Source organism: Strix uralensis, chromosome Z, assembly GCF_047716275.1.
Source record: "Strix uralensis isolate ZFMK-TIS-50842 chromosome Z, bStrUra1, whole genome shotgun sequence".
Lineage (NCBI taxonomy): Eukaryota > Metazoa > Chordata > Aves > Strigiformes > Strigidae > Strix > Strix uralensis.
This window is the reverse complement of record NC_134012.1, coordinates 1,386,160-1,399,409: the sequence shown is the minus strand read 5'-3', so window position 1 is coordinate 1,399,409 and position 13,250 is coordinate 1,386,160. Positions and strand designations below refer to the sequence as shown.

General features: G+C 38.4%; 1 protein-coding gene across 10 annotated transcripts in view; it reads right to left on the bottom strand.

Moving 5' to 3' along the window:
* Window positions 1-13,250, bottom strand: part of MCTP1 (multiple C2 and transmembrane domain containing 1) — a 277,441-nt gene that overhangs the window by 105,784 nt on the left and 158,407 nt on the right. For all 10 annotated transcript variants that reach the window (XR_012627081.1, XM_074856034.1, XM_074856035.1 and 7 more), the window contains 2 exons: window positions 11,690-11,876; window positions 6,600-6,693 (listed from right to left, as the gene is read on the bottom strand). Coding sequence is in view for 9 of the 10 variants with exons in the window: in XM_074856034.1 (XP_074712135.1) it covers window positions 6,600-6,693; window positions 11,690-11,876 (281 nt within the window). In the remaining variant the exon portion in view is untranslated. The remainder of the gene's footprint in view (window positions 1-6,599; window positions 6,694-11,689; window positions 11,877-13,250) is intronic.

Genomic DNA, 13,250 nt, shown 5'->3' with positions numbered 1-13,250 from the left:
GGGAGGCTGTCCAATAAAAATTTTTGGTTCTTAGTAGGATTATTTTCCCAGCAAAAATTCATTTTGGAACACAGCAATTCTTCCAAACAGGGACTTCAATTCAACATAATTGCGCTTTTGCACTCACTTTCTGGCTCCACTTGTACACAAAGCAGAGTTTTCCTTGATGAAAAGCTATCAGAGCTTAATTTAAATTTCTTGCTTGGCTTGTTTTGTACAAGTTAAACTGTGATGTTCTTTTATTATAAAACTACTAAATACATGCGTTTGTCTCCAGAAAACTGCATGTCATCTGCATATTATTTGGTTAATACTGTACAAAAGGACTCTATTAAACAAACATTTGAGAACATCGTATTTTATGCAGTAAGATGATTCACTGTTTTAGAGAGAGAAAAACACCTGTGTACAGTCATAAACATCACGGTTTTCTGTTTCCAGTCTTTGAAAATCCAGCTTGTAGGCAAGAAAGTAAGAAATCTGAAAGACCATCGGTCACTGCAGAACGTTTTTCTTTCTTAATCAGGACTGCCATGGACTCTTACAAGGAACTACCACTGATGCAATTGCTTTTCAGAGTAGATGCAAGCCAAGAAGCATACGGCAGACCTCCCTGTCCTCTGAAAAACTTACTGTACTTGGTAAGGATTAACTCGCAAGGGTCAGCAGATAGCACAGGGCTACCTCCTGAGAAGCCCTCTGGAGATACTTCTACCATGGCTGTAGAAAGCATGTATTGCTTCAGTGTGCATCCAGAGACACAAATAATTTCCTGGTTTTGTTTCTTCAACAGTTTTCTCAACAAAAGGAGCCATGCGGCAGGCTAAATACAGATCACCTGCCACTGATCACTCCGTAAAGTTGTATAAACTGACAGAAAGTCACCTCCAGTGCTGGCTAGACCATGAACTGGTTTTAAGCAAATCTTTATTCTGAACTATTCTTTAAACAAACTTTATTCTGAACTAAGTATTAGATGAATTTTTGCATTGTTTAAATTACATTATCAGAACTGAACTGGAATCACAGACTACTAAAATTGATTTAGATGGTTCAAAAATTTTGTAAGATTTCAATTCCATTTCTACTTTCAAAAGTCAAGTTCACAAACCACAACCTCACAAAGTTCAACCAAGTTTAACGTCGTTATGAAAGCTGAAATATTGTTTGAATATTTCATAGGCTATTATGGTTCTCCCCCACTGCTGGCCGTGCCTGTCCATTACAGATCTAAGTCCCCACAGCCAAAAAAGGCCTTTATTTTTTGGGAAGACAAGACAGCCAGTTCATGACTCTGGGGGGCAGTGCCACTCATGCAGACGCTAATGTCACTAATGTTGTTCCAAGCTCCCTGCCAGCCAGCTGCTTGCAACAGAGCAGCCAGTCTGACCTTTGGCCAGGAGGAGGAATGGCTCAATAGCATGAGAAGCCGCCTTATCGAATGGATTAAGTACAGGACCCAAGCCAAATGCCAACTTTGACAAGGACTTGCTCTGTCGGCCCTAGCTGAGTCAGTTAACCTTTCTTAGTTTTCCATCTTTAAAATGGAAATGATAATTCCTCCTTAACAGTGCTGCTGCAAACATGTTGCGATGGAGTGATATCATGAAGGTGTGAGATATCTTGCCTGGCGATGCAGTGCAGTGCCACAGTCACTGCCACGGAGTATTTACAGAGGAAAGCATGAAGTTATCCTTTCACTGTATATTTAATTCTAGATGCTATTCTCAACCAGAAATGCCTTTTAATTTTGCCACTCTTATCCTAAAATTGCTACCGTCTTTAAAAAAAGTAGTTTTGCAGTATATGATATTGGACTGATGTCTTCAGGCAACCTATACGATAGGACCAGGTGAGATTTTATCTACCACAGAATACCGCCCATCTAGTAGATTTCTGTACTTTGTGAAGATAATTCAAGTGTATATTGAAATCTGGTTGTGCTAACTGACAGAGAAAATTACTTTTGGAACCATATTTCCAAAGGGCCTCTGAATTTATTCTTTCAATTTTACATGCATGGGCTTCCATACCTTTGTGAATTTAACATTTGTGTACATCACTCTGACAATTCCTAGCATTTGAAGAACAATTTCAAAGACTATTTTTGCACATGTGGTATTAGGACATTTTAGTAGAACAGATTTTAGAAAACTCATTTACATTCTGCACATTTAGCCACCTTGGTATCTTCATCCTACTTTCAAGTACTTTAATCAAAATTTTAACATGGAATTTTCTTAGAAGAGAGGCTGAATTCCAGACATAAAACTGAAAAAGAAGAAGAAGAAAAAAATTCTGCCTCATTTTCTATGCTTAGTTTCTGTTCTTCACAGGAGGAGAAGCCTGAAAAGCTTTTGACTCTAAACCTAAGTATCACCCAGCTCTTTAGTAAAATCTGTCTGATACACCAGGTTCTGAAATCACGGCACCCAAAAAAACCTGCAGACAATTGATTAATAATGAGGTCAGAAATACAAATAAATTTACTTCTAATGAAGACTGGAGACACAGTAATCAAAGTGTTAAAAATTCATTTCATGCACATCTCATTTGCCTCTTAGCTGATATTTATCACATAATTCTGTGAGAAAGTAGAGGCCTAAGATGCTCCAGATAAATGTCTCAATTAATTGTACAGAGGTAGCCCTCTTTGAGCTGAACCAGAGCTGTGAGCTCTTTATTAAAAGCACTATTCTGTAGCCTGTAACCTTGTTCCTTGACTCCTCTCTAGTTTCCAATTTAAACAAGTCCCCATGCGGCCCGCTCTAAAGGGCTTTGTCTCCCTGTCATTGTTAAGAGAGCCGAGGCATCCTGGAAGTGTGAAATCAGACCTCATGAGCTGAACGGTTCCCCAGGGAACGCTGGACCGCGCAGAAGGTCAAAGTCATGGGCTGGACCATCTGAAAGCGTCTGATCGCCGGTCTGTGACACAGCAAGCCGGGTGGGGGCAGGGGGAGAGGGGAGCCAGGGGGCTAGAATTGAACACGTCTTAATTAAAGCCCAAAGACAGCAAAACAAACTGTTTTCTAGGCAGGCCGTCACACAGAGCTTGGATTTTGCTCGGCTAATGAATCTGAGTTGCTAACTATTATTCCTTAAAATAATAGGACTTTTGCTGGAGTTGCTCAAACCTGTGGCACATCTTTTCCCACCCTGCCTGCTCCTTGTCAGTAATAAGGCAGAGGTTTTGAGTTTTATTTCGTAGTCAAGGGAAAGGAGGAATGCATCTGCCCCGGTAAAGGAGATGCAAGCATGCCTGGAAGCCAGCAGCCTTCCAGCACGACCCACCTACACCTGCCCACCTTTGCTGCAGAAGGAGCAGCTTCCCCGATTAAACCGGCATTATGTCACAGCAAAGGGCCTGCGGCTTCCCAAAACTCACACGGGTTAGGCGAGCAGAGCATGTATGAATTTCAGAGGCCAACCAGCACGATGAGCCCGTTACACTTTACGTTTTCTTGCACCATCAGAATATTTCTTCACGTAAAAGGATGTCCCTGGAGGCACACACACTGCTGTGCCAGGGCTCTGCAAGCAACCCAACCCTGGAGAAGGTCTGCCTGTCCTCCAGAGGCACCACAAGCCAGCAAAGATGCGGGGAATGGGGAAAATATAACTTCTTTTAGCTGAGGATTTAGGGAGAAAGTGGCCGTGCACTGAATAGCTAAAACACAATGGAAGATTTAAACGAAACTTTCTTTTTAGGAAGAGAAGGAAAAAGTAAACACCACACTCAATGTCTTTCCATCTGTTAGATTATAGTTTCAAAAAAAAAAATTTAAAAATACGTATTTTCCAGGAAGGGCTATTTGCTGTGACCAGAATTTCCAACAGAACATAACTTTGCATCGGTGGAAGCCCTAAAATTGTGTTTTGACCGTGGAAAGATGCTGTTTTTCCTGGGGAAACATCCCCACAGACCTGGCAATTCTCTCAAAGGCCCAGGTCCTGGAACACGCCCTATTTTTCAGCTCTCCCCGAAATCACGGTGAGCTTTCAAGCACCAGCGGGGAATCTCTCAACCCCTCAGCAGCTCTCCCTTTCCCAGACTTCCTTGCAAGCAGGCTGAGGGAGAAGCCTCACTTTGTTCTTTTCTGGGGTATTTTTAAAACCCAGTTACGGCACATTCCAGCAGCGCCCTGTTTTCAAACTGGTTTGCTCCCCTGTCCACCACTTCTCCAAAATTTCAGCCCACCCTGGCATCCTGTTGAATGCATGTCTAGGTGGGGGGGTTGTAAACTGAGGTCTGAACCACCACCTTAATCTCCCTCTTTTTTAAAAAAAACCTGTACTAACCTTAACGATTTGAAGTGCACTGTCCAACACTGGGCTATTGAAACTGGAGAAAAAAATGCCCTCAACTATCAACAGTTTATTAGGGGCTTAACTGAAGTGACCTACTGTAGTAGCATTCAGGCTATGGGCTTTCTGTGGAAAGGAGAAGAATTGAGGGTTTCATTAAAAAGTAATTTGTGCTTTTTACTCATTCATTCAACGGGAGTCTCAATTGCTCTTTATTCACACAGAGTTAATACAGTATTACAATGCTGCTCAATGAATGTATGGTAACAAAAGAAAAATTTCACATTTTGAAAGGAAAAAAAAAATCCTTGCAACTGTAGTAAGATTGATGACTACTTAAAAGATTACAGAAATCTTTTTCCGTCTATGCTTATGCTTAATGATGGAATATTAAGGATTTTTAAAATCCATTCAGCCCAAACTAATAAATCTTGATTTATTACTTCACATGAAAAGATTCCTGAAAGGGAAATGGGATACGTTCAGCAGACAGGAAACAGAGAAAACCACACAGGTACTATACAGGTGTTTCAGCTAGTTTTCAGACTCCAGGGAGGGCAAAAGATTAACTCTGAAAGAACAATATAGTAAGAAGAGCAAACTAGTCCTTAGCTTTTACTAACACAAGCAATCCTTAGTCACATAAGTTATGCCACTGATGACAGCGCTCTCCACACTGACTAATAAGTATTGCTCAGTGGAATAAAGGTGGAGGGTCATGTTTTATACAATTTTTGCAAACATGATTTGTTGACAAACACCAAATAACCACTTTGAGTTATTTCTAAATATTACTATTCAAAGTTTAATCTGAAATGAATGATCTGTACATACCCACAAGTTACTAAAAATAGCTGTAAATGACGACAGTAGTTAACAAGAACCCTTTGTCCCCTTTTCAAAATACCAGGTATTTTTCTCCAAAATATACAATGATTTTGGTAATGTCTGGAATGCACAGCCACCTTACAGAGCATATCTGCCGTATAAATGTCTTTTCTTGCTAATGAACAGAGTATGTGGGACACGGGAGGGTACTGAGTGTTCTTCCCCGTCCTCCTGACCGTCATTCTAAATGCAATGTCCGAAAATTTTTGGTAGCTCTGTAACATCTTTAATTGAATCAAATGTATTTCCAAAAAATTTGTTCAACCAGCACAAATGACATGTTGATCTAGAAAAGCCGAAGACTGAACGAGGTCAGGGACTGAATTATCCCATTTGCCCCTGAATAACTTAATCTCTCTCTCTGTTCAGACCACATTGGATTATAAGGTCAAAGCCGAGCGAGGAATCCTTAGAAGCATTTCTCCAACCTACCCAAAAATAGAATCAGTTATTTTGCGTGCCACAAACTGGATGATCAGTTTCAGCAATAAAATGCTTGCTCTGTTACCTTGTCTGAGAAAAAAACAAACAAATACTGGTACTCATGCTAGCTAATTTATAAAAAACTAATAAAAAGTGAGCATATTGCTATATATCTACATCTGCTCCTGTAACAGAACATTTATGTCCAAATTGCAGTGAAATCAGCCAGATCAGTATCGTTTCCTTTTTTTCCCCCCTTTATTTTTTTTTTTTAAAGCATAGGTGGCTATTTTCTGACACAGAAGCAGCTCATTTTGCTCCACTCAGCTTGTGCAGTGTGAAGGTGATTGTACTTACAGGAGATAACTTGGACATTTCTGGGGAAATATGGTCACTATGGCTGAAATACTTCTTTATTTTGGAAAGCAAAAGGTTAAATTATCCATTCGGCTTATATCACATAAAATAGAAAATAAAAGAACATTTTCTTATTTCTCAAACAGATAAGCAGTAGTTACAGGAAACTGTATTTATCTGAAATGTCTGAAACCAACAGCAGCCTTGCTAAATATCTGGCAGATATTAAGAGGTTCTTTTGGCAACAACTTTAAAGTTACTACTTCCATTTGCCTTGTTCTCTGGAATTCAGCTTTAATTTGGATTATTTTGTATAATTTTACCTACTAGAAAAAGAAGTCTTTTCTATGTATTTTCTCCAGGAGCTCTGATGGAGAAAAATGTGTATTTCACCCCTCTGAGAAATAACCCGTGTAGGGCTCTGCTAGCATTAGAATGACTTGCTGCTTTAACAAAAGTTTTGTTTGTTTGTCTGTGGATTTCTTCCTTAATGAGCAGAAGGTGAGACTGTGCAAACAGACAATAATCTTCAGATAAACTTCTGTTTTAAACATTTTTTTTTCACTTCTAAAAAGGCCTGGTCTTACTGTGGTATTTACTGTCACAAAAACTAAATAAATCCTTGCCTGTGACATCAGCTGCCATCAAAGCTTCTGCCCTGATGACCTTCACCTGAAGAAATCCCACATCCTTCATGTCATGGAACATCATCATTGGACTCTAAAAAATAATAAAAAGAAAAAGAATTCTGGATTGCAAAAAAGACAAACCAAAAGCATTATTAATAGTCTCCTCCCTAGCCCTGATATAAGTTAGTGTAATTCTGTCTAACGCACTCACGCTTTTAAATATTATTTTCTGAAGAATGCACAGTTGTCAGTGTTTCTTTCAGTATTTTGCAACTTACCAATGAAAAATGCAAAGGAAAAATTAGAATACGAATGATTAAATATAACACTAATTCTACTGAATTGATAATCCCCTAATAGTACATGAACAACTAAATTAACAATTAACAATAAATTATAGCAATTTAAGAAAATTAATACACATAATAAAACACTTTCTCTTCCTGAATACTTTTGTGAGATCTATGTCCACATTTTCCCTTTGGTGGCTCCAGTAGTATTTTGAAAAGTGTCTTAGGGCCAATATTATTTTTGTTGTGGTTGACCATTATATGCAAGCTTGCCTCTAGCATACATGCATATATAAGCTTGCAAATAACATGAGCAACAACAACCAAAAGAGGATTATAACAACAATTTTCATAATAATCACATGCAAAAAATTTTTAAAATTAATTAAAAGATGTTTTCAGTTCCATGGCAGAAAGCTCTTAGTATAAATCATCACTTTTTTTGACATAAATTTCTGCAATATCTACATATATTAAAAAAAGAAAGAAAAAATTAAAGAATAGACTAAAACTTGCACTCATTCAACATAGTTTTAGAAAGCTGCTTGGAAAGTGTGTTCTGTTGCTGCTCTTTCTTCAAATAACCAGAAGCAACAAACTTGGAGTATTATACCAGTTAGGTGTGATATGCTACAATTCTAAAGCTCTAACTTTGATTGTAATTTAAAAGTTACAGAATTTCAAATGATGGAATGTTGAATGCAACTTTTGAATCTGCAATCAATTAATAAGAAACATGGAATTATCATTCAGTTTTTAGATAACCCAGAGGAGCAACTCGGAAAGAGGAGACTAGAATTAGATTTTCAAACCTGTTTTAAGTCATATATATAGTGGCCTAATTTTTGGTTGTTTTTGCAAGTCTTGTGCATAAATACTAGCACATAGCTTTGTTTTGAAGTATTTTAAATTCTGGGCTAATACATTTAATGCCTGTGGCCTTTTCTAAAATTTTAATGTAGTGCAGGTGAAACCTTTTCCACTGTTTACGATAACGTCCAGATTTCTAGAAAACGCAAACATCAGGTAAAACACCAAGTCAACAATTCTTTAATTTATTATGAAGGCAAAATCGACTGTTATGGAAAACCAGAATAAATAGCATCACTGATCTGAAAACCACAGGTGCTGCTTAAGTGAAATATTAAATGTCAGCTTGCAAAAACTACAGTACGTTTATGCATAGATAACCTATCCATTAAAATGTTAGACATATAATGTGCAGCCCTGTCTCTTTATTAATAAAGACAATTCTAACAGTTAAACCACACTCTTGATATGAATTTCACAAGTCCCAACTGACCATTTACTGTTTGCAGTGAAGGTCTGACCTTGGTACACTGAACTGAGGGATCCAGTTAAGTGTGGTACCCCACACGCTACATACATAGGAACACACGCATGCATGTTATCACAGGATAACGGTTAATATTTTTTTTTTTTTTTAATTTTTAAGCTGTTAATCACCAGAGGGACTGCTTAAAAATACTGATGGCCAACTTTAATCAGCACACGCTCAACCCCCTGCTTATGTGCTTAGAAGCCGAGGGTGGCAGAGATGGTGTATAGCACTGCTATAATTCAAAAGCATGTTGGCACCATCCCTCATTTATTACAATAACGATCAAGGTTTGGAAGCTTCTTATCGGAACTGGTACCACAACAGATAATTCCGCTCTAATACCATCATGAAAGTGAAAGGATTTACAAAAATGTGTCCACATTTTACCCAAGTTTCCCCATGACCGAAACGAACAACGAGCTGCAAAAAGAAAACAAAGCAAAAACCAAACATAGATCAAGCCAAGCGACTGCCTCCCTCCCTGCAGTGCCGTCCAGCCCCCTTTTCCTAACTTCATCCTGGTGAGCTCATTCTGCGAAAAGGCACCAGTGCTGTATTTCACTTTGCTACCTCTGTTAGCATCCTGCACTATAATTATTTTTGAAGTTTTAGTTCCAGCAAGTCAGCTGGCTTAGATTCATTTACTGCACATCGTGACTGTGGAGACTGCTGAAAATGTGTACAACGCCAGGGCAGAGACTCTGGGAGAAGCAAATGACTTTAATACATTACTTTAAATACATAACTTTAAGTAATGATTTATCAGATGAAATTCTGTCTTCTTATTTATGATTATTGTTGAAGGCCTCAAAACCCGCATGGTTTCTGAAGCCTGAAATTTCCATAGCAGAGGAATCCGTGATTTGCTGTGAATCTTTTCAGCCCTCAATAGATGGGAAAAGATTGAAATGCTCTGGAGATGAGTCCTCTTTATTTTTTTAATGAAAGGCTGTATAATATATTTTCTGTATGGCTGCAGCAGCTGTCAGGGAGAGCATCTCAGTTCAGCTCTATTATGGGAGAAGCAATACCCCATCCTATGGCATCGAGATACACTGAGGGGCCAGTACTGATTGACAGCTTGTCACCATGACGTCTTATTCCATCTCTGTTATGGAGAAAATTAATGTCACACCACCAGCCTTATGACTCGCTGTCATCTTAGAACTGCTCACCTTTTATCAATGCTCTAAATAACATTTCAAGCCCATCGTCTCACGGTGGACAATCTGGTCAAGGGACATTAAATCGGATGACTGTGAAATGTCATAATAAAAATGGAATGCTAACAACTTCTTCTCTAAACTAGCTCCTCTGGTTTTTAAACTGTGACAAGGGGGACTGCGGGTTCAGCACACCCGTTCTGAAAAGGTCATACAATCTCTCTTGGTCTGTACCCATTAATGCGCCCCCCTCCTCACCCCAAAAGGAATTAATCTTTTCAGACAATTGTGGTAAAATAATGGTTCAAACAGTAATGCCTGTTTAATTTGTAAGGCTCTGATGTTCAGCTACAAATGGTTAAATGACAGTAATAGAGTCATTTTCCAAGGCTATTTGATCTGATGGCAAGGTCAGCTCATTAACTGTTTTTGGCTGCAGAAAGGGTGCAAAATACATTTCTCAAATGGAAGCTGGATTTTGCGAGAGGACAAAAAATAAACCCCAAAATACAGCCACTCGGTGGGGAACAGTGCATCTTGCTAATTGCATATTCTTCCTTTGTATCGGTTCTGAAGTAGAGATATGAATACCAAAGACAAATCAAACGTCAGTGAAAAGAAACTATTTGAATTTCGTTAACCCTTGTCATTTCTTTCTTCTGCTGTCCACTGGTCATTTTAATGAAAACAGTAAAATTTATCAAAAAGGTGTATCGATGTTACAGTTTTCAAAAACACATAATGAGAAATTCATGCCTCTGCAATATGAACATCTTCCAAAAATATAAATGTTTCCAAATGCATACAGTCACGTAAATGTAAGAAAGGACACATATTCATGAATATGCAAAAAATGGAAATAAATAGATCAATCTTACACCACATAATTATGCTTTACACTGGGGACAAAATATTGAGAATTTAGGAAAACCAATTAATAATACACAGTCGTAGCATGTTTCTATACTGCTACTAAATTATCAAAACCATCAGTATCACTTGACTGCCATATCATCACACACAATAATCCACAGAAATACGGTACTGATGCACTTGGTAGCAAGAAGCATGCCACCTCAAAAACATATCCATCAGAAATTTATTATATTTATAAAGATCTATTCTGACAACCACGGGCTGACTTGGTGGATTCCATAATGTGCAGTAACTCTCTTAATTGTAATTATTTTTCAAAGATGGTGCGCAATACCTTAGCTCTCAGTTGGTTTAGGAATATTATGTTTAGCCTCACTAAGTCACCTCTATTAAACTGTGTTTATGATAACACTATTGGTGTATGAGTTGTACAAGCATTAGCAGACAGCTGATTCAGTGGAGATAGCCAGAATAAATTTGCTGAAGCGCACATCCTGCTAATCTGTTTGAAGAATATTGTACAGCATTAGTACTAGCACTTCATGTTATCTGCACAGCCTGATAAGGTACATCTTTATTAAATTCAGTTATTGAAAGGATGTCAGTCATGGAATAGGAATATTTTAAAATCTAAAAAAAAATTAAGCGGCTCTTTGTTAGTCAGAGCTTGGTTTAATGGCTGAGTGTCTAGAGAAGCCTTTCTAAACACCTGGCAGCATTGTACAATAAAAGCTTTGTAATTTTAAGTGGAAATAGCTTTTTTTTTTTTTCTTTCTCCGTGTGTAGTGAGACAGTTACTTTTAGTGATTTAGGTATTAGCAAATGCTGGAGTAAGAGCTCCCCTCTCTGTTGCTTTGATAAAACTACACAGAGTCTGTGTAACGTGAGGATGCTGGGAAATGAAAATAATTTGCTTCAGAATATTTTGAAATGAAAATATCGTTTACACCTATTATTTTGATGATACAAAATACTGCTCCACCCTTTAATGTGCAGACAAAAAACCAGTTTTCTTGCCTTTTAGTCTATGCTCAAAAAAACAGCCAAAAACTATTGGCACCTCAAACCATTTGGCATGAACAGTCACAAGAAACTGTACCGTCACCGAGTGACCCCTCAGTTATTTTGTGCTGATAGAAGTTATCTGCAAGGCAGTAAAATTAACTTCTTTATGTCACATGATCATATCAAATAGCTGAATTACTATGCAAGAAATACCTTATTGTATAAAGAGGATTTGTAGCCTTCTTATTGTTACCTCTACCAGCCGCAATAATATTTAACTAGTTTAAATAAATGTCATTGGCTGAGTGTGATAAGGATATGAGGGCTATATTTAGATTTTTTCCCCCAATAGCTATCATTCGTATAAGCAAACATTTTGCAAACAAAGGGCAAAAGAGAAGAACTCCATACATATCTCTTCAGTATCTCCTCTCGCTCCTTCTGGTCCTCCAGGGAGTTGACGGAGAGGTCAGAGATAGTGACCGCGGCGGAGGCCGTGAGAGCGACCAGCAGCACCAGGTACCCCTCTCCCTCCTCCAGCGGCATCTCCAACTTGTGGGTTTGTTCTCTACTCAGGGTTGACAGGTCAACCTGGCACCTAGAAACAAACATTCTCCATCAGCACGTGGTTTTCTTCACATCAAACTAGAGCACACCAACTTACTTGCATTCAGGTGGATAAAAAAACCAAATCAGTAGAAATTCCCTCCCAGCTCCTGGAAGGATTTCTCTTCAGCTTCAACCCATGCCACTTGCTTCACTTTTTTTTTTTAAAAAAAGCTGCAACCTGTTATGCATGTGAACAATAAATATTAAAAAGAACATACAGATGCTAGAAACAAGGTTAGCTAATATGTCCTATTCGAACGCAGTCAAAGAGAATTTTAAAAATCCAGCTTCAGATGCAAATTGTACTTTTTAATTATGCCTCTTGTATAAACACAAAATGCAAGCTTTGATGTGAACGTTTTTGAGACCGTCCATCTAACAACGGCAAAAATCCCCCCCTCTCTCTCTCTCAAGAAAAAAATAATCTGTGTGGACTTAATTGTGATGGAGTTAACACGACTGAGCAGAGAAAAATACGACTTGAGCACCACCCAAAAGGCTCAGCTCTCTTGCAGTAAGCTGTGTGTGGCTCAGGGTCAAAGCTTCATGCAGGCATCCAGGATAAAATTTGATGCCACAACCCCCGATATAATAAGATGTCTCACGTTGTAATGAGCAGGGAGTGCTTATAACTGCGCAGAGTGGCTGAAGCCAATCCACCCTGCTTGATCCCTTTCTGAATAACCCTGGCTGTACCATACACCGAGCTAATGACAAATGGCTCCACACATGCCAGCCAGCAGAAACAGCTCTGCAACGCCTTTAAAAATAAAGGGTAGAGCATGGAAGGAAAACCGGTACCACTCCTAACAAAGAGCTGACCATAAGCTCCTAATTAGAACAAGAATACCTTAGGGTTAGTAATAAGTCTGTGCACAGAAGTTTTAATACTTTAATTTGTATAATTCACAAGTTTCGACTCTCCTAGACTGCAACTCTGAGCATGTCTAGAAATTCAACGCCTGCGTCAAACGCAATGCCAGCCTACCCTGCACTGGAATTTCTGTGAAAAAGCACTGTTTGGAATACTTCTACTTACAGCATCCCCCAGTAACGTTTTGCCAATTCACTACTCTAAACAAAACCAATAACAATATTGAAATAAAGTAAATGAATATATTCTATACATAGTTAAGCCACTGAATACTTTTAACAGCGATTATTTAATGTGACAAGCACATGTTCTATATGCCACTCTCACTAAACTAAACATCTAGCAAACTCGTTTCATAAAATGTCAATTGATTTTGAAGAGAAAGATAATGTGGTGACCACAGGGCCAATAAACTGGGAAAAAGGTGGCAGACATGAATAAATAGGCATTTAAAGACAGGAAATAGACAATTATGAGAATAAATGTGGC